The 22,632-nt window shown below is 44.5% G+C and overlaps 1 protein-coding gene across 2 annotated transcripts in view; it reads right to left on the reverse strand.

Annotated features, from left to right (window-relative positions):
• CTNNA2 (catenin alpha 2) overlaps positions 1–22,632 on the reverse strand; it is a 2,350,558-nt gene that overhangs the window by 98,995 nt on the left and 2,228,931 nt on the right. For both annotated transcript variants that reach the window (XM_029593361.1, XM_029593351.1), the window contains exon 17: positions 21,316–21,450. In XM_029593361.1, coding sequence (XP_029449221.1) covers positions 21,316–21,450 — 135 coding nt within the window. The remainder of the gene's footprint in view (positions 1–21,315; positions 21,451–22,632) is intronic.

Raw genomic sequence — 22,632 nt, forward strand, 5'->3', positions numbered from 1 at the left:
AATCTCCAAGTGCAATTTGACATATTCTCTGGGCTAAAAATTAATACAGATAAATTGGAAGCCATAGATATTACTGGTCAAATGCATACAAGTTGGCCAGGTGCTTTTCCACTAAGGTGGGTCACCTCCACAATGAAGTATTTGGGTGCCACACACCGATTGACATAGGCGATATTTTTTCTGTTAACATAATGCCTTTACTCATGAAAATGAAGCAGAAACTACAAGACTGGTGAATGCTACCTTTATCTCTCTCTGGTCGGATACAGCTTTTCAAAATGATTGAGCTACCAAAATGGCTTTATATTATGAATATGTTACTGATTTGGATAAAGCGTCAACAAATAGTGGAGCTTCACACAGCACCTTGGAGATTCATTTGGCACAATAAGAAAGCGAGAGTCAGAGGAGATGGAGCAAGAAGACAATAAACGGATTTAATTTTACCTGCTGGGACCAGTTGAGGGTGTGGAGGAGCTCCTGGCCCCAAACGATTCCCCAGCGACGCTATTTCCTGATTTGACGTCATACGAACTGCGACGTCTGCATAGATAAAAGCTGAACCCTTGGTGGCGCTCCGTTGAGGAGGTGGAGCGAGAAGGCAATATACGGATTTAATTTTACCTGCTGGGACCAGTTGAGGGTGTGGAGGAGCTCCCGGCCCAAAACGATTACCCAGCGACGCTATTTCCTGGTTTGACGTTATACGAACTGCGACGTCTGCATAGATAAAAGCTGAACCCTTGGCGGCACTCCGTCGACGCCGGTGCTCCACCCAAGCCACGCGCGCCTAAGGGGCGCGTGGCTTTGTCTAGAACTGTGAGTAGTAAAGAATTCATTACTGTCTTATTCCTCCACTAACCTCCACCCAGGAAAAGTTATAAGATTGTAAAACAAGAGACTAAGTGGAAAAGTGATTCGTGATTAACGATTTCTTGAAAAATAATTATGCCTCATACTAAATGTAAGGCTAAGGTCAAGGGGATATCTGCGTCCTCCCCTGTACCTGATCCATTACAATTACAATCACGAATACCTACCTTTTTCACTTCTACAACTAGAGTTAATCCGAGAGATTTAGCTGCTGAAGGTTTGAGAGCAGAGCGAGCTTCAACCTTCTTAGCTGAAACATCTTTAAGCCCCGGAGCCCCATCTACCCCTCCTCCTCCTCAGCTTATACCGAAGGACTTTTTGCAAATTCAAACTAATTCCAACTTGGAAGGAGAGAGGAGCCCAGTTACAAAGGGGGAAATAGAGTCTGGATTATCAACAGATTCTATAATTCCTGAAAAACTAACTGAAATAACTTTAGACTCAGTATGGCAAGCCATGAAGGCAATGGAACAAGCTATTCTTGATTTGACAAAAGTTACAAGAGAGTCAAATACTCGTTTCCAGAATATTGAGACTGTAATAATCAAGTCTGAGGAGAAATTAGGAAATTTGGAGAAGAGACTGACATAACTGTGAAACCTGGCAACAAAGGCTTGCCAGAATGGAAGTATTATATGATAGGAAAATAGAAAGTTTAGAAAATACTTCAAAATATTTAAATTTAAGGTTTATAAATTTTCCTAGACATCACCTGATCACACCCCAAGATATGTTAAAGGAGTATATGCAATGTATATTAAAAATGCCTTTACAGTCCCTGTCCCCCTTTTCTAAAATATATTATATTTCCTCGAGATCAAAGAGAGATGTACTAACAAGACCAGAGGAAGAAGAATCATTAAATTTAATTGCAATTATGGAGGCTACCTTAGATACAGAAATTACCACTAAGGCGACATTAAATGTTACCTTCGCCTATGCTATGGATAGAGATACAGTCTTCAGGTTATTTATGAAAAATCGGTTAGTATTATTCCATGGCGAAAAGGTCTGGATTTATCCAGACCTTTCTAGACAAACACAAGAAAAAAGGAAAAAAAAATTAGCCCTCAGGTCAGAAGTGGAAAAAAAAGGGAAAAAAATGACCTTAAAATATCCTTGCAAAAGTGAAATAATTTGGCAAAATAAGAAATTTATATTTTTTGAAGTATCGCAACTACAGAATTTTCTAGCTTCTAATACCCAAGATATTGTAACTGAGGTTGTCGAGGCAGTGGAAAAGTAACAGCTGTATTTCTCTTGAATTCAATTGTTTCCAGAGGGATTATGTTTTCTCTTTCTCTCTGTTTTCCTCTTATATCGCTCAATGTAAGTTAATCTTTTCCTGGACATTACATGCAATTAATATATGGATGGACAGATTGTAAATACGTTGTTATTAGTAATACTGTAATTTATGTTACAATCCGTCTGATAACAATTAAGAATGTTGGATAATTGAAATGACATAAATAAAAAATTAAAAAAAAAAAAAGAAAGCGAGAGTCAAGCTTACAACATTAATGTGTTCAATCCTGGACGGGAGGCTAAAATGCCTCAATATCCATCATTACAATCTTGCTAATTTGTTCTGCCACATCAGTGATTGGTTGGGAGTCATGGATGGTCTCATACCATGGGAATTGTTGAGCTGTTGGTGTAAGCTGCTGGAACGGAGTAATCTCTTGGTAACCCCGAGCTCTTCCCTGCCTTTGCCTGTCCCCCATTTCCCCTACTTTGCAGCCTGTCACACTGCTTGGAAACGACTATGTTCGCTATTGTAAGTTTCATGGAGGACATTAACTTTTTCTACGATAGTGGGTCTTTCTACCTTCTCTCCAAGTTGGGACACTTTTGCATTCCATCACTGGAAAGCAGCAGGCCTAACTCACATACATAACCATGTTCATTGTAAACCGCTAACTTGAAGCGATAGTTACTGTTCATTGTAAACCGGGGTGATATGTATATTATACAGGAACCGCTGGTATATAAATCCTTAAAAATAAATAAATAAATAAATCCCTTGGACCCCTCTGGAAATCACCTTTGTTCTTTTACAGAGCTACAGGCAACTTTCCCGGTCTCCCACAACAGTTTCTTTGCCTATCTCCAAATCTGTCATTTTCTACAAACATGGGCAGGGTTGCCACTTGCAGATCACAATCATGCTTCCCTGAAATCTTCTTTTCTCTACCCAGACCACCATTGAAGATGTCCTGTGCCTCCATGGCAAAAGCCTTACTCCTTCTGGAGCCCTTGAATACGTTACAGAAACTGGCGGACATGTGGACCCGAGAGTTGACTAGTCCAATCTCCTCATTGCAAATGGCGAAATGCTTCCAGGCAATACCAAAATGTGCAGAGAATGTGCGTTTCAGAGAAACACAATACAAGATATTGCATAGAATATACATTGCTCCTAATGTGGCTTTTAAATGGAAAGTGACAACTTCAGAATCCTGCCTGAAGTGTGAAGCTGAGGTTGCTACGCTCCATCACAACCTCTGGGACTGTGCAGCAATTCAGAACTTTTGGGCAAAAATCTTAGGATATCTTGGGCATCTGCTAGCACAGGGCTTACCTCTCGATCCGAAACTGTGCCTTTTGCACCTGGTTAAGGACACTGTACAGTAGGGATGTGAATGGTTTTTCAACGATTAAAATTATCGTCCGATAATGTTTATATCGTCTTAAATCGTTATAGAACACGATACAATAGAAATTCTAACGATTTATCGTTAAAAATCGTTAAATCGTGTTAGTGCGCACTAACTCGAGTTAGTGCGCACTAACTCCCCGTTAGTGCGCACTAACTCGATTTAGTGCGCACTAACTGAAAATGATACAAATAAACACTTTCCAGGTCACTGAAGGTCAGTTAGGAATGAATATGTGTTCCTATTGGCTGGCTGCCCTCTTATCTATTGATGTTACCAAGGTTACCACTGAGGTGATGGTTGGGGGGATGGGAAATGGAACTGGAAACTAACGAACACCAACAGAAAATGAAACAAAGTGTTCACACTTCCCAGGTCAGTAAAGGTCACTTAGGAATGAATATGTATGTATGTATTCCTAGTGGCTGGCTGTGCTCTTATCTATTGATGTTACCAAGGCTAATACTGAGGTAATGGTTGGGGGGATGTGAAATGGAAACAGTTGGAAGCTTGACAAAAAAAGTAATGTAATGATCAGCACTCACGTGACTAGAACTTGTTTGTTTATTATTTTTGTTAGCAGGCACCTGAAATGCTAGTGCATGTTGAATTTGCCAATCACTGTGCATTTTAGAAAGGTGGTCCTGGCTGGAACTGTACACAGTTCAAATATATGTAATTGATTGTTGGTAAGTGTATTTTTTAAGTAGCCACACTGGCACAAGTATGTTTACTTTTCCTCCTACTTAACTCACTAGCTCAGCTTTGTAAGAAGGGCTTCTCTGCTTGTGTGTTGTTTTTGTTTGGTGTGATGAGAGCAGAAACATCAGATCTTTATTCAATCTACTACAGTCATCTCTTACAGTGCCCTATCCCTATTAATACCAGGAGTGTTGTGATCTTCCTGCACACAGTGCCCTAACCCTGATACCAGTCTGAGACAGCTCCCTCCCTGCATTACTAGTGAGAGGCTGGCTTCACAGACAGGGGGGAGCTGCCTGACCCTCACTCCTGACTTCCCCCATGTCCCAGCTAGTGAATGGTGTGTGGGTGAGAGGGGGGGGGAGGATGGTGAAGTCTGAGACAGCTCCCTCCCTGCATTACTAGTGAGAGGCTGGCTTCACAGACAGGGGGGAGCTGCCTGACCCTCACTCCTGACTTCCCCCATGTCCCAGCTAGTGAATGGTGTGTGGGTGAGGGGGGGGGGGGAGGATGGTGAAGTCTGAGACAGCTCCCTCCCTGCATTACTAGTGAGAGGCTGGCTTCACAGACAGGGGGGAGCTGCCTGACCCTCACTCCTCCGGGGTATTGTGATCTTCCTGCACACAGTGCCCTATCCCTGATACCAGGGGTGTTATGATCTTCCTGCATGCAGTGCCCTATCCCTATTAATACCAGGAGTGTTGTGATCTTCCTGCATGCAGTGCCCTATCCCTATTAATACCAGGAGTGTTGTGATCTTCCTGCATGCAGTGCCCTATCCCTGATACCGGGATGTGTGCAAGAAGATCACAACACCCCCGGTATCAGGAATAGGGCACTGCGTGCAGGAAGATCACAACACCCCCAGTATCAGGAATAGGGCACTGTGTGCAGGAAGATCACAACACCCCTGGTATTAGGGATAGGGCACTGTGTGCAGGAAGATCACAACACTCCTGGTATTAATAGGGATAGGGCACTGTGTGCAGGAAGATCACAATACCCCTGGTATCAGGGTTAGGGCACAAGTTCTAGTCACATTGACTGATCACATTACTTGTTTTGTCAAGCTACCAACTGTTTCCATTCCCCATCCCCCATATACTGTCAGTAGGAAACTTGGTAACATGAATAAATAAGAGGGCAGCCAATAGGAATACATATTCATTCCTAAACTGACCTTAACTGACCTGAAAAGTGTCAATTGTATCATTTTCAGTTAGTGCGCACTAACTCGAGTTAGTGCGCACTAATCGGAAAAAACGATTTTTAACGATTTTTTAACTAAAAAATCGTGCCTAAGACGATTTTCTTGCCCTGCCACACGATTTCTATCGTTAAGACGATATGGAAAACGATTCACATCCCTACTGTACAGACTATTAGCAACTATGAGCAGAACTGCTTTCTAAGCAAGGCCTTATTATTGGCCAAGCAAACGATTTTGACACAATGGATGCGCAAGGACTCACCAACGCTATTACAATGGAGACTGCAATTGCACAAACTGGCTATGTACAAACACTTGTCGGTGAAAACCTCACCTTTGGCAAAGAAATATTCAACATTCCTGGCTATTTGGAATCCATATTTACTCTCTCTGAACTCTCGAGCTCGAAGTATGATTCTAGACTCAATGGCGTAGTGGATTTGTTTTCACTATTAGATGCTCTGAGGTATGCTATCATTCCAGGTGTCAGGCAGCGTCCTTATGCTCTGTTTTCACAACTTCAGTCATGGTAGCATGGACCCATGGGTCTATGGCTCTCCAATCTCCATATACCAGCATACTGCCTCACATCACTGACATGTGTCTCAGTGTTACAGCAACATGAGCATTGTACTTCTACTTCTACTTATAATAATCATACTTATATCTACCTAAAAAGTTACTGGGGATTTTTTTTTTATGCCAGTGCATAGGGGGTGGGATGGGAAGGGGGGGGGGGGGTTGGATGGGAGGCTGGGGAACAGTCTGTTTACATCTACACATTTCTAGACATCATTTGTTTGTATTTGCATAACCGGGAAGATTCCAGTTTTTGTGACCTGACATTCTGTATATGTTGTATCTGTTCTTACCCTGGTATTTATTTTATTTATTTATTTATTTATTAACTTTTATTTACCGACATTCGTGAAGCACATCATGCCGGTTTACAATGAACTCAGGTGGAAAAATACAATAAAACAATAAAACAATAAAACAATGGAGCAATAAAACAAGGGGGGAGAGGGGGGAATGAGAGAGGGGAAGGAGGATAAGAAGGGGAAGTGGGGAAGAGGGGAAGGAGGGAGGGTAGGAAGATAAGGAGGGGTGGGGGAGGGAGGGGATAAAGGGGAGATGGGAAAGGCAGAAAAGATAGAAGAAGTGTAAAACAAAATAGAGGAAACTATGTACGTAGTGTAAAACAAAAGTGTAAAACAAAAGTGTGTACGTAGTGTAAAACTATGTACGTAGTGTAACTATGTACGTAGTGAAACTATGTACGTAGTGTACGTAGTGAACTATGTACGTACTATGAACTATGTACGTAGTGAAACTACGTACGTAGTGTAAAACAAAATAGAGGAAACTATGGAAATGGTATGTCCAATTATATTTACATCTGTATGTGTATTTGCATTGATAGCTGTGACTATCATTCAAGTGTTTGGGTAAATTGCTGTTCTATTGGTTACCTGAAAATTAATAAAAATATGTTTCAAAAAAAAAAGGTGATGTTAAGGCTAATATGGAGAATCTCAGGGTGGAGATGTGAGATCTTGGCAGATAGGTGGAAGAGGCCGAGGGAGTGGCGGAGGACCATGGATGGAAATTAGCTGCACTTACTACCGACATAGCGGACCTCCAAAGGAGGCATGAGGAAACATTGTTGAAAATGGAGGACCTTGAGAATCGATCCAGGCGGTCCAACATCAAGATCAGGAACCTCCCTGAGACCCAGGATTTTGCGAATACTATAGAGGTGGTGCGGAAGATTTGCTCAGTACTCCTGGCTACAGAGCCTGAACACGGTGTGGGTCCAAAATGAATGGAGGTGATGATTGAGCGGGCCCACCATGCTCTGGGGAATGCCCCGCGGAATGCACCTAAAGATAGCATGCCTACACAGTTTCCTAATTAAAGAGGATTTAATGTGATGTGCACGGCGATTGAGCCCTTTCAGCTGAGAAGGCCATGAACTTCAGATTTACAGTGACTTAGGTCCAGCCACTCTGTGAAGGAGGTGGGAAATTCAGCCTCTTACTGCCTTACTCCAGAGGGAATACATCAGATATCGGTGGATTTAACCGTTGGGCTTGGCCTTCACCATCCAAGGTGTAACATCCCAAGTAAAAACTATGGAGGACGCCATCCCCATCCTGCAGGCTGTGGTTATAGAAACACCATACATGGAAAAACCACCAGTTCAAGTCAGCGTGCAAAGTCAGCCCAAGTGGCAATGAGTTGGGAAAGGAGCATGTCGCCTCACCAGAAATTCAGCAGGATCCATGATTTCCACTCTGGGCTTATCACTGTGAACATTGGGACTCCTTTCAGCCCAACCCGAGAGAGGGATAGGAGCAGGACAGCTGTGATCACCTTGGAAGTTCCCTTGGTATGATATCTCGACCAACCTGGTTAATATACATGGACAAAGATGTGGTTGATCTATTTGGACTCGCAGGGGAGTTCTACAGGGGTGCACTGGAGCGACCTCATGGGGAGGACCCACTGTTCTCCCCCTCCCCACATTCAATAGCTTGACATCTCAAGCAACTGGTTATGAGTATCATGTTGATACAATTTTCAATGGTTCAGATGGGGAGAGAACTGGTTTAATATTGGTGGAGGGGGATATTAACAATCAGCAGCAAGCAGCGGGGAGAAGAAGGTAGGATGTGAAGGGGCAGATAGGCTTTCCTCCCCTGGTAGGGGTCTACCTTATTGTTGGGCAGGGTTCTAGAGAGGCAGATGGGGAGGGGGGAGGAAGGGGGAGAGGGGGAAGAGAGGGTTGGGGAGGGGGAGGGGGGAAGGTTCAGTAGTGGGTATAACATGGTTGGGGGGAAGTGGTTTATGTCTATTAAGAGTGCTAGTCTGACCTCAACAACTGAGGGGCTTAAAATAGCTGGTGGTGGTAAGCGTTTCAGGGAATTTAATAAAGGAATGAGATGTGGTGATGCCCAATTGGCGGATGGCTGACATTAAATGCATTTTGGTAAATGTAAAGGGCTTAATTCTCCTTTTAAGAGGCAAATGCTGTTTAAAGAACTTTCCAGATTAAAAGCAACCATAGCGTTTTTCCAGGAGGCCCACTTAAGATGCAGGGATGAGCGTCTATTGGCTTCCACAAAATGCCCTTTACAATTTTTTATCTCCGCGATGCCTCAAAGATGATATAGCGGAGTGGGGATATTTTTCACCCAGGATAAATATTGTGACCCCTCTGGGTGTTTCTTAATATTGCGAGTGACGATACAAAACAGGCAGCTCGTGTTGGTTAGCATTTATTGCCATCCGTCCATGCAAGCTGAGACACTGGGGGAGGTAAATCAACGGCTAACAGAGTATCCTGGAACCAGTGTAGTTATCACTGGAAACTTTAACGTTGCTATCACACCAGTAGTTGACACCTCCTTGCGAGCCTTAAGTGGGAAAGAGAAAGCTCAGCAGGCGCTGAAACGACTAATTAAGTCTCGACAGCTAGTAGACATATGGCGACTTCAATATCTGCATAGTAGAAACTATACCTTCTATTCTCACCCTCACGATTCTTACACCAGAATAGATTATTTCTTAATCACTAAGGACTTAGTTGCTGGTATGGTCGCAACAGATGTTGAGCGAATAACCTGGTCAAACCATGCCCCAATATGTTGGACGATGTCTCAGTCTCCTAGTGAGACAGAACGAAAGTTCTGGAGTTTAAATGACTCCCTGTTGAAGGTGAAAGAATATCAAGATCACTTAGGGGAGGCTATAGAGGAATATGTTTTCCTAAATACAGGGAAGAGGCATCACCGATTTCAGTCTGGGAGGGCATGAAGGCAGTGATCCGGGGGCCTTTAATTAGTCTAGATTCACACCATAAAAGACAGAAGAGGGCCCGAAGAGAAGCTCTAATGACTGAACTGGGCGGGTTGGAACATCGGCATAAGCAATATCCAGGGTCAATCCCAATTAGACAGCTAACTAAAAAAAGGGAGGAGATTGCTGCACTAGATACTGAAGAAATAGCATTTAGATTGGATATATTAAAACAATATTATGAATTTGGTGATAAAAGCAGCAAGTTGTTAGCAAGGTAGTTGCAATCCAAGAGGGTAAAGGAGTTGATATACCATATTAAGACATCATTTGGAGAAATGCTGATGGACCCTGCAGCCATCCAGGCTTGCTTTCAGTGCTTTTTTGAGGGACTATATACTCCTGAGACTGAAGCCACTCGGGATGATATTTCCTCCTATTTAGCCGAGATAGATATGTCCATATTGCCAGAGGAAGACCAATTTCAGTTGGGGAAACCAATATCAGAATTGGAGATGCAAAGTGCCATAAAAGAGTTAAAATCAGGGAAATGCCCCAGACTTGATGGATTTACCCCCCTGTTTTGTAAAAAATATAGAACCTTCCTGTGGGGCCCACTGGCGAATATGATTAATAAGATCAGGGAGGGCGGGCAACTCCTACCATCTGGGAATGTAGCAGGTATTACTATACTGCCCAAGCCGGGGAAAGAGTTGTGCCTCTTATAGGCCCATCTCACTCATAAATATTGATCTGAAAATCTTGGCTAAAATCCTGGGTTTCTGACTACATGGAATGATATGTAGGCTCATTCATGTTGACCAAGTGCGATTTATGCCGGGCAGGACGACGGCAGATATTAGTAAATTGATTAACCTGATTTATCTCGCTAAAACTAAAGATGAGCCTGCTACCTTTTTGACTATAGATGCGGAAAAGGCCTTCAACCGTGTTTATTGACCTTTTCTGTTTGCAGTATTGGACAAGGTGGGTTTAGGGGGTACTTTCTCCACTTGGGTGTGGGAGCTATATAGGGATCCCCTAGCATGTTTAAAGATTAATCATAGCTATACGGCGAACTTTCAGATCCACAGGGTGACACGAGAGGGCTGTCCTCTGTCGCCACTAATGTTTGCCATAAATTTGGAACCTCTGGCAATGATAATGTGGCAGGCAGCAGAGATGTATGGGGTTATAGGTGATCTCCAGCAATATAAGATTACACTATATGATGATGACAACATTTTCTCATTAACAAAACCTATGATCTCGCTGCCAGTGGTATTGGCAAAGTTTGAACAATTTGGAAATCTATCGGGCCTTCTTGGTCCTCCTTGTTCCATCTGACCTCCAGTCTCAAACCTGACTGCGCTCCCCTTCTGCCTGTGGGCACGCCGGACTTCCATCCTTCCAGGAGACCCTGCGAGGCCCACCTAAGTCCAAGCGGCCTGGGTCCCTACGGCTCCTCCCGGGGGGGACCTTGGGCTTCCAGTGGTGAAGCTCATCCTAGCCTCTGTCTCCTCCAGTGCTCAGCCCCCTGGGGGCAGGTGCTTCCTGGTCCCTACCAGGGAGCTATTCTCCACTGCTCCAGGACAAGGGTCCACCCCTGAGCGTAATTCAGGAGTTGGTATGGATGTTCAAACAAGGTAGGCCATATGTTTGTTTTTTTTACAGTTACATTTCTATGTTTAGCTAGGTAGGTTTGTAAATGAGTATGTTTATAAATAATGTCAAATGACACAGAAGGGTCTCTTTACTAAAGAGGGATAATAAGGTTTTCATACCTAAAAGCAAGTTTAGGCAGATACCAAGCAGAAAAAATATCTAATTGTGATTTCAGAAAATTCTGTAAAGTTATGTATAAATCAGCATATTTCACACATTTTAGATTTGATTTAATACGTTTTTTTTCTCATTGATACATGAACAAGCTATAAAAGATCCAGGTATGATAAACTATTGTGTATTTGGTCAAATATTTCTTGTCTCCTTAAAAGTGGCACAAAAGTCATATATGAATTTTCTAATGGGAAAATTAAGGACTATGTAGTTTATGTTGCGAGTGTGGATGGATGGTTGAGAGCAAGAGCATCTGTGCTGCGGCTTGTCCTGCACAACTCTGGGACTGGCCTTGGTCCACGCTGCTGGCACACGAGCTGACTGGAACAGGAATACTTGTCTTGGAACAAGAATATTTGGATGTCCAGCAAGCGCCAGGAAGAGAGACCCAGCAATGCAATATAGGTCTCTGGGGTAGCCCTCTGGCCAAAAGCCCTTCAGACTGCCGCTTAGAAGTGGTTTGAGCATGAGGACAGACAGAGGCTGAGGACACAAGACAAGATGTGATGAAGACTCAAACATAATTCTTAAGCTTTGGAACAAGGTGAAGACTCAGGACTTGGAACTAGACAAAGGCACTGAAGACTTGGAAACATGAAGAAGCTGTGGGGGAGCCCTGCACTTCAATAAGCCCTGCACAGCCCGTGGGCTGGAGGTGGACCACACCGATGGCAGCTCAGACTTAGTACTTGGAACTTAATGAGGACTTGGCATCAGGATTTGGAACATGATGAAGGCTCTGAGGAGGTCCAGCACTGCTGCATGCCCTACACATTCCATGGGCTGGTCACGGACCACAACAATAGTAGTGCAGCACTGGACTTCGGAACAAGACGGAAGCTGGAACAAGAACTCTGAAAACAGGGACAGGACTCAGGAACTCAGAACTCAGACTCAGGAACCAGGGATGGACTTCCGAAGACTTGAGCCAGAAAATGAAGACTCTGAAGATTCTGGACAGGATGAAGACTTGGAACCAGGAACAAGGCAAGGACTTTGATTCAAAAGCCAGGCAAAGACTTTATTCAGGAACAAAATGAAGAAACTAGTACATCATAGGAAACAGGAGACCAGGAACATGGAGCAGGCAACATGGAGGACCTTGAAAGTGCTAGCAGACCTTTGCAAAGGCAATGGGAAGCACACAGAGGAGCTCTTTTATAGGGCTGGCAGGAGGTGACACCATCGGGAGGCACCACAGCATTTCCTGCCATGGGACCATTAAATCTTCAACAGAGGTGCGCGCGCCTAGAACGCTGGCATGCAGGAGCAGAATGGAAGTCAGCAACCCTCAGGCCATTAAGAACTGGTGGCTTCTCTCTGGCTGCGGACAGCGACTGCCAAGTAGAGGTGGCATTGGAGAAAGCAGCACTCCAGATGTGCATGGATGGCAGAGGCAATGTCAAGCCGGCATCAGGAGTGGCACAGGAGAGAGAAGTGGAGTCCTAAGGCCGCAAAAAGAGGCAAAGCAATGATGGTGGCTCAACTGCTCTAGAGAGCAGCGACACAAGGTCACGCTGGGAGGTGAGTGAGCTGCTCACTGGGCCCTCCCACGAGTGGAAACATAACATAGTTTATAAGAATACAGTCCTCTATTTTATGAAGATTTTCACTATAATTATATATATGTACACATTTTACTGTATTTTTGCATATCATCAAATATTGAAAAAATTGGGGTTTAAAACTAATTTTACAATATGTATAAATTGCTTGAAAATGAATTTATTTTTATTTTTGGACTATACTCATTTTAATATCTAGGACATCAATATTAAGAAATATCATACATCTTCAGATAAAGCTGACTTAAAGATATGTCACTTTATATATGATATGGTCCCAATTTTTCACATCTTATTCTGCATTTTCTTTCTAAAGTAAGTACAAGGCAAATCCAGTGGCTCAGTGGCTAGTGCTGCTCATTACCATGTGATATGCCTGGATTCAATGCTGAGACCTGGCCTTTCTTGTCTGGGGCAGTGGAAGTTTGGGATGTTGTAGGGGTAGTGGTTATAGCCCTTACAGGAAAGGGAGTCGCTGCCATTTGTTATGGTTTTGATGAATTTGTGAACCCCAAGCCGAGGTGAGATATGTCTCCGCCCACAGGGAGGAGCACCGTGGGCCTCACTGTCAGTGTACGTGGTCTCAGCGACATAGGACACAGCTGTGAGAGAGACGCTATTAAGGAGAAAAGATAGTACATAACGTGTGGAGCAGGAAATGTTATAAACACAGTCTTTGAGCAAATACAGTAGTCAGTATACTGATGTAGATTTGAAGGTCCAGTAGTATCCCGCAGCGCGGGGTACACCCGGGGATTCCTGTAGGCTGATGTAAATACCTCTGAGTGCAGACCCAGTAGTGGCCCGCAGTGCAGGGTATGCTGAGGAAACTGTACTATAGGTGCCAAGGAGGCAGAGGTTGGTGATACAGGAACAGACCGTAGACCTTGCATAGATGGAGCAATATCCTGAGGCACAGAATGAGTAGCGTAGACAGACTGAAGAATGGTAGTGGCCCGAGGAATGGGGTACGCCATGGAATCTTCAGCAAAGTTGATAGAAGTTGGAGAATGTACTCACACTAGGAAGCCCCAGCAGAGATACCCGAGGAGCGGGTCAGGAAGTCCCAAGCAGGAGGGCCATCTGAGGAGCAGATATCCAAGATGCAGAAGAGCCCCTGAGGAGCGGGTACTCAGAGCGTCCAAATGCCAGGAGGAGAGTGTGGAACAGAAGATCCAAGTTAGAGCGGATTTAACAAGCGAGAGAACTCCTTGCTAACTCGTCTTAGCAATGGGCCAGTCAGTATAAGTACACTAGCGGTGTTGACATCATCAGGGGAGGGGGACGCCCCCGAGGTTCCCGCCATGATGTATACATAAGGATGCCCTGCGCGCAAGCATGTGCCTAGGTGATGCTGGAAGTAAGATGGCGGTTGGCAGCGACCATGCTTTCCCAGGGACACTGGAGAAATCGGTGTTGGTTGGTGGAGGCCGCCATTCTCCCAATGATTGACGGTGCAGGGAAAGAAGAGGAGAGCATAAGAGGTCGCAGCCATCTGCAACTGACAGGCACAACAGTACCCCCCTTCTTAGTGCCCCTCCCTGGGGGTTTCAGCTTCCTGGGGTGAGCCAGATGGAATTGCCTGATCAGTTCTTTGTCCAGAATATTACTTGCGGGTTCCCAGCTGTTTTCCTCTGGTCTGAAACCTTCCCAGGAAATTAGGTATTACCATCATTTTGCATGTCTCCGCACATCTAAGATGTCATCTACCTCGTAGTTTATGTCTTCCTCCACAGAGAGGGGCTGCGGCTCAGGTGTCTTCTTAGAAAACTTGGACAAAATGAGTGGTTTCAGCAGGGAGAAGTGGAAGGCATTGTGGATCTTTAGTGATGATGGTAACTGCAAGCTGTATGTGACTGGACCCAGGCGACGTAGTATAGGAAATGGTCCTATATACTGAGGTAAAAATTGAACTGAAGTCAATTTGAGATGAATGAAATGGGTACTTAACCATACTTTATCTCCGGGCTGAAGTTGTGGAGCTGCTCTGTGATGGGCATCATAAAACTTCTTTGCTTGTTGTCCAGACTTTTGAAGCAGAGCTTTAGTGTTTTCCCACAGCTGATGTAACTCTTGTGCTGAAGCTTGAGCGGCCGGAGAGATCACCGATAAATCTATAGGTAATGGAGGTAAGGGCTGGCAACCATAGACTAGTTGAAAGGGCGAAGAGCCTGTGGAATATAAAGAATGTGAATTCAGCATGAATTCTGCCCAGGGGAGAAGTTCGGCCCAATCGTTCTGTCTTGAGTTGATGTAGGTCCAAAGGAGCTGCTTTAAAGTGTGGTTCATCCTTTTGGTTTGTCCGTTGGCTTGTGGATGATAGCTGGAAGTCAGGTCCAGAGAAATATCAAATTTCTTACAGAGAGATCTCCAGAACTTGGCTGTGAATTGTACTCCTTAGTCCGAGAGTATGAGTTTTGGCATGCAATGTAAATGGAATATATGACAGATAAAAAGTTTTGCAAGTTCAGGAGCAGAAGGTAGTCCAGGTAGAGCCACAAAATGTGCCATTTTGGAAAGCCGATCAATGGTGACCCATATGGTGTTGCTACCACTAGACACAGGGTGATCAACGATAAAGTCTGTGGATATGTGGGTCCATGGTTCGCTAGGAGCGGGCAAAGATTAGAGAAGGCCCCAGGGATGACCAATAGGTGGTTTCTGTCTAGTAGCAAAAGATTCTACATAGGTCTGGATATCCTCTTTCATTGAAGGCCACCAATAGCATCTCTCCAAAGTGGACAGAGTTCTGAATTGCCCAGGATGACCGGCTAGACGTGAGTCATGAGCCCATCTGAGAATCTTTTTCCTGAGTGCCGATGGTACCATGGTTTTTCTGGCCGGCACTGTGTGTGTGGCTGAGAGGAGCACCCGAGTAGGGTCGATGATATGCTTCGGAGTGTCCGGGATATCTTCTGGTGTTAATGAGCAGGAAAGAGCATCCACACATGTGTTCTTGTCTGCTGGGCGATATCTCCGAAGGAAACTGAATCTGTTAAAAAAACAATGACCAGCGAGCTTATCTGTGGTTCAAGCGTTGTGCATGACACAGATATTCGAGGTTTTTATGATCTGTAAAAAACGTTATTTGGTGTTGAGCACCTTCGATCCATGGGCGCCACTCCTCGAAAGCCAAATCAATTGCGAGCAACTCTTTATCTCCAATTCCATAGTTTCGCTCAGCAGGGGAGAAACGCCGAGAGAAAAAAGAGCATGGGTGGAGCGTATGAGTATGACTGTGCTGGCTGAGGACAGCGCCCAACTCCGACGTTCGAGGCATCTACCTCGACTATGAAAGGTTATCAAAGATCAGGGTGGTGAAGACATGGCTCCTGAAGTTTTTGAGTTCCTGGAAGGCTGTTACAGCTTTAGGGGACCACTGAGAGGGATTGGCTCCCTTGCATGTCATGGTGGTGAGAGGTGCGGTCAAAGTGGAGTAGTGATGAATGAATGACCTATAGTAGTTGGTAAATCCTAGAAAGTGATGTAGGGCATTTAAACCCATTGTTATGATATTGAGGTGTTTGGTGGATTCTCAGGGGCAACAGTGATGGTATCTCCTATGGGGAGGAGCCTCATAGGGAACTGTAGCACTGGGCTAGACTCAGATGCACAAACACAGAGAATATATCTTTTATTATACAGCTTGTCTGGTTCACCAGAGGTGGCAGTAGAGAGTGGATTAGATGGCAACAGTCTGTGATCCTTGGCGTGGGAGGCCCATCCCACAATGGTGGTGTAAGGTCCTGATGCAGATGTCCAGTAAGGCACTGTAGGAGAGACAGACTGGCAGATGTTATAACACACTCCCTTGAGGCTGAGTAGAGTTCCCAGTGAGTAGTAAAGAGAGGATAGATATCAACAGTCTGTGATCCTCGGCAGAGGGGACCCATTCCACAATGGTGGTGTAGGGCCCGATGCAGATGGACAGCGAGGAGCTGTAGATGGACAGACTGGGAGAAGTAGTACTCACTCTCTGTAGCTGATAGGTACTGTTCCAGCAGGTTGAAGAATTGGTAGTAGGCACCAGGATAGACATACAGGCCCTCGAGGAGCGAGTACCTGTAATTAGGATAGGCACCTGGAAATAAGGAAAGGGCCCCCGAGGAGCAGGTACCCAGGTTAGTAGAACCCTGGAGGGTGAAGGTAGCTTCCAGCAGAGTAGAAGTGCCAGAGCAGCTTCAGACTGGAGCGAATCCAATCTGTTGCTAACTCGGGGAGAGTCAGCAAATGGGCAACCTTTTGAAGAAGGAAGCAGTGACGTCACTCAAGGGGGATACCCCCGAGGTTCACGCCAAAACTGCTATGTGAGGCATGTGCATGCGTGCCCTAGGAGGCCTCAGGTCAACATAGCGGGATGCTGTGCCAGAGCCGCTCCGGAGAAGCCGTAGGGTGCAGCAAGGAGACGCTACGGACGCCATTCTCCCGAGGCTGGTGGAGAAGGCTGAAATAGAGGTGAGGCATGTCGGGAGAAACCGTCTGAGACCAACGGACACAACATCCATAGGTTGAGGCCAGTCCTGAATGCTCTTAGTTTTCTGCGGATCCATCTGGAAGCCCTGGCTGGACATGACGTATCCTAAGAATGGAACTGACACCTGGTGGAAGGCACACTTTTCTAATTTGGTATATAGATGATTATCTGAGTCTCTGAAGAACCTTGGAAACGTCCAAATTGTGAGTCTGAAGATCTCGAGAGAAGACTAGTATATTGTCCAAATATACTACTAAGCAATCATATAACATGTCTCTGAAGATTTCATTCATCATGTTTTGGAATACTGCCGAGGCATTACAGAGGCCGAAGGGCATGACCAAATATTCAAAATGGCCGTTGCGGGTACTGAAAGCTGTTTTCCATTCAATTCCCCGGCATATACGAACAAGATTATATGCTCCTCTGAGGTCCAGCTTTGTAAATATTCTGGCTCCTTGGAGCTGATCAAAAATTTCAGAGATCAATGGCAGTGGGTAGCAGTCCTTCATGGTAATCTCATTCAATCCACGGTAGTCTATACATGGGCAAAGGGATCCGTCCCTCTTGCTCACGAAAAAGAATCCGGCTCTGGCTGGAGACTTTGAAGGCCATATAAATTCTTTTGCCAGATTCTCCTGGATGTAAGCAGACATAGCCTTTGTCTATTTTAGGAGGTTCAGAACCCGGTACTAAGTTGATGGTGCAGTCAAAGGATCACTGAGGTGGTAAAGTATCTGCCGCCTGTTTAGAAAACACATCCTGGTAGGACTGGTACTGTGGAGGTAGGCCCGGAAGAGAGGTGGTAGTAGTCTGGCAAGGCATAGGGGTTACTGCCTCTAGGCATCTTCCATGGCAGGTTTTCCCCACTGAGAAAGTTCCATGGTAATCCAATTGAACTGGGGAGAGTGAGTTTGATGCCTGGTATCCCAAGTACTACCGAATGAATAGCCTTGTTCAGGACTAAAAATGTGATGATTTCAGAATGCAGAGATCCAGTGTTGAGGCAAAGCGGCTGAGTAGTAAAAGAGACCTCACCAGGTAAAGGCTTGCCGTGTATGGACAACAGTAGTAGTGGAGTGGGTGTCGAAATGTAGGGATTCGTAGGTGCTCTATGAGTTGACGGAGTATGAAGTTTCCACCTGCCCCAGAATCTACGAGGTCTAGCGTGTGGAATTCGAGGGCCTCTGAAATAATAGAGATTGTAAGTGTCAGTGGACGAGACGGAGAAGTTAGACCTAGGAAGAGTCCTCCAGCGGATCCTAGGTCTGCAAGTTTTCCGGACAGTTGGGCAGGAAGGTATCCAGTGGCCTGATTGTCTGCAGTATGTGCAGAGGCCCAGTCTCTTTCGATAACGTCTCTCCTTCGAAATAAGGTGGCTTCATTCTAGTTGCATTGGCTCTTCCTCCTCTGTCTGAGATGTAGGAGTGGTCGGAGTAACTGGCATTGGGCGAGAACGGGAACCTCCTGATGACATTTTCTTAGAAGTCTTTACTTCTTATGAGCGATCATGCAGGCATCGATCGATTCATCCAACGAGATCGATGAGAGAGTCTAGTGTATTGGGGAGGTTACGTGCAGCCAGTTCATCTTTGATGCGGGGGTTGAGACCCTCCAAGAAGTTGGCCCGTAGACAGCCCAGGACCCAGTGTAGTTCCCAGAACAAAGTTTTAAACTCAATAACATAATCAGTCAAAGGTTTGGTACCTTGTTGTAAGTGCAGGAGAGCAGATCCAGCAATAGTCTTGTGGGCAGGATCATCAAATACTGAAGAAAAGAGTGTGAGAAATCCTGTCAAGTCCTGGAGTATGGGGTCATTACGTTCCAGAAAGGTGAAGCCCAGGCCAGGGCTTTTCCATCCAGCAGAGATAGAATGTATGTTGTTTTGGAGACTATGTCTGGGAAATAGGTAGGTTGAAGCGAAAAGTGCATGCAGTACTGATTTAGAAAGCCCCTATATAACAGGGAATCACCTGTAAAGCGTGTAGGTGCTGGCAAAGGTACAGAGAAACATGCAGGTGCACTGTAGGAGAGGAAAGGGCCTTGCCAGGCGTTCTTGGAGAGTTCAGCTTAGAGTTTAGCTGATTACAGGCATCAGTCAAAGTCTCTAGTGTCTGTTGTTGTTTGACTGGACATTGGGCCAGGCCAGGGATGGCCTGAAGAGCTGAGAGCTAAGCTGGGTCCATAGAGTTAGCAATCTGTTATGGTTTGGATGAATTTGTGAACCCTGGGCCGAGGTGAGAGATGTCTCTGCCCAATGGGAGGAGCCCAGTGGGCCTCACTGTCAGTAGGCTTGGTCTCAACGACGTCGGACACAGCTGTGAGAGAGACTTTATTAAGGAGAAAAGATAGTACATAACGTGTGGAGCAGGAAATGTAATAAACACAGTCTTTGAGCAAATACAGTAGTCAGTATACTGATGTAGATTTGAAGGTCCAGTAGTATCCCGCAGCGCGGGGTACACCCGGGGATTCCTGTAGGCTGATGTAAATACCTCTGAGTGCAGACCCAGTAGTGGCCCGCAGTGCAGGGTATGCTGAGGAAACTGTACTATAGGTGCCAAGGAGGCAGAGGTTGGTGATACAGGAACAGACCGTAGACCTTGCATAGATGGAGCAATATCCTGAGGCACAGAATGAGTAGCTTAGACAGACTGAAGAAAGGTAGTGGTCCAAGGAATGGGGTACGCCGTGGAATCTTCAGCAAAGTTGATAGACTGTGGAGAATGTACTCACACAAGGAAGTCCCAGCAGAGATACCCAAGGAGTGGGTCAGGAAGTCCCAGGCAGGAGGGCCCTTCAGGAGCAGATAGCCAAGACGCGGAAGAGCCCCTGAGAAGCGGGTACTCAGATTGTCCAAATGCCAGGAGGAGAGTCTGGAACAGAAGATCCAAGTTACAGCGGAATTAACAAGTGAGAGAACTCTTTGCTAACTCGTCTTAGCAATGGGCCAGTCAGTATACGTTCACTAGCGGTGTTGACGTCATGGGGGGGGGGACGTCCCCAAGTTTCCCGCCATGAGTATACATAAGGAGGCCCTGTGCGCATGAGCACCTAGGTGATGCCGTAAGTAAGATGGTGGTCGGCAGCACCCATTCTGTCCCGGGGACGCCGGGGAAGTCGGCGTTGGTTGGCGGAGGCCGCCATTCTCCCAGTGATTGATGGTGCAGAGAAAAAAGAGGTGAGCATGAGAGGTCACAGCCATCTGTGACCGATGGGCATAACACCATTGCTCTATGGCAACACTTTATATTTGGACTTAGGTCCATGTTAGCCAGGTTCAGGAGGGAACTGTGGTTTGTGGCCCCTGGCCATGGGTCATTGCTGCCATGGATGGATTAAGCTAGAAAGTGGATATAAAAACAGAGATAAAACCTTGGTAGTTGTGAATGAAGGCTCTTGGTGCCAGAGCCTTTTACAAGCTGGTTCCCATTGAGCTGGAACCCTGAAAGAAGAGAGAAAAACTACCAGACACAGACACACAATTAAACCTTGAGTAAGTACTTTTGGCCAAATAAACATGATATTTGATTAAACCTTTTGCGCTTTAGTTATAGATATAATAGTATGAAATAATGCATTTTATCAGTTGATAATGCAGTTTAATGCATCCCTAAGACTTACTCCGATCTTTCATTTTATTTTACTAAACATTGACCACAACAGTACATTTCCATGGCTGGTAAAGCATAGTATTGCTATAGATTGAGTTTCTAACATGCTGTGCTTTATTGTAAGTTCACACTATGGAAAGTTCTAAGAAATGGCCTACCTGGTTTTTGTAAATACAGGGTTTCAATCCATTTTCATTCCGTTTAAAAATAAGTGCGGATAAAAGAAATCGCTCTTTTGGTTTACCGTTATGTGTATGTGGGAGGAGAGGTTGGAGTCCACTTATACAGAAACCTAGGAATTCTAATTATAATATCAATGGGCAATCAGTTTTCAGACTGTGAACTTATCTTTCTTCTTGGAGAACAAAAAAAAAATGGTGCACAAATGAAGTAAACTAGCAACTATACTGCCCTGAACTTCTTATCAAAAGAGCTGAAAAAGAAAATGTTACAGTTTCAATAGACCCAATTACAATGCAGTGAATTTTTTTTTTGTTTAGGCCAATACTATTGTCAAGGGATTCTCTTTATTAGTATATCAACTAGGCATGGTAAACCTGACAAAATAGCAACTTACCCCTGAAACAATAAGTTCGCCTCCCAAATTCTGTACCTCTGCCTTCACTTTGCTACAAATATTAAGCTGATGGCAATACAGGGCAATTCGTTGTAGATATGCCAGCAGATCCTGTTTGCAAGCTGAATCAGGGCACTACAAAAACAAAACAAAAAACAAACAACAATCCATCAACTCACTTGATACAGTGTAATTTAGTCCATATGCCAACTTTACATCATTATACTAATCCAATCAAAGAAACAGTACCTGCATGGAAATTTCATTTTACCTTCTAGCTAAACATTTTTGACAATTTAAGAAATGTCCTGGCTTTCGCATTTTGCCAGCTTTATTTCATTTAAGTTATTCAATTTATAGTTTGCTTTTCCAACAAATCAGAATGGAAATAAAGTAAAACATAATATCATATACAATATAAATAAGTAAAATATAGCTTGAGATAAATTCATTTAAAAGCTAACAAATTAGTGAAAAGTGTGTTGCCTCCTTTTTTTAAGTAATTAATAAATAGATTGCTAGTCAACATGATACTGTAAAGGAAGTAATAGTCTCTACAGTTTATTTCCCTATAAGGACATTTATTAATTGTATCATCTGTTAAGAGCATAGCTGGCAGCAGTCTGCTTTTGCAGTTGCGGTTTGCCAGGACTCTGGGGTCTATAAGAATCACTAACAGTATTATAACTCTGTGTGAGCAGGGGACGTACTCTATCCAGCTGACCATGGTTCCAAACACGCTAGTGCTGTGTGTTAAGTGCCAGTGATGAAGACTTGATTCACTATATTCCCGTTTATTTTCAGTAGGCTCAAATTAAATGATGTGTACATATAAGTTCTGTATTTGTCTGGCTGAATAGTCTCATGAGTATGACATGAAACAATTTTATATTCCTGATGATCTTCTACCATGGGGAATTTATGGCGTGCAATATCAAAGCCATCTGGCTGCATACGATCAGAGTAAAGTAGCTAGATTGGTATCTTTGAAAATGTGCCATTGCATAGCTGAGTGGCTAAATTAGCTGTTCAAAATCTGAGCAGACACGAGGCAGGGTTACGTCCAGGGATAGAAATTAGCTGGCCAATGCTGATATTCAGAATTAACCAGCTAAGGGGCTTGCTTATCAAACTGTGATAATGTGTTCATGTTAATGTGTGCAGTTACACAGTAATTTTAAAAAGCGTGCATGTGCACCCATACACATGCATATCAGCGTGCAAGGGAGGATACACTGGAATTTTTAAATGTGCATGCATTTGCATGTGTATATTTCAAAATTCACCAACCATGCGCAAGTATGCTAGTGTGTGCAT

The sequence above is a fragment of the Rhinatrema bivittatum genome, chromosome 1 (assembly GCF_901001135.1).
Source record: "Rhinatrema bivittatum chromosome 1, aRhiBiv1.1, whole genome shotgun sequence".
Taxonomy (NCBI): Eukaryota; Metazoa; Chordata; class Amphibia; order Gymnophiona; family Rhinatrematidae; genus Rhinatrema; species Rhinatrema bivittatum.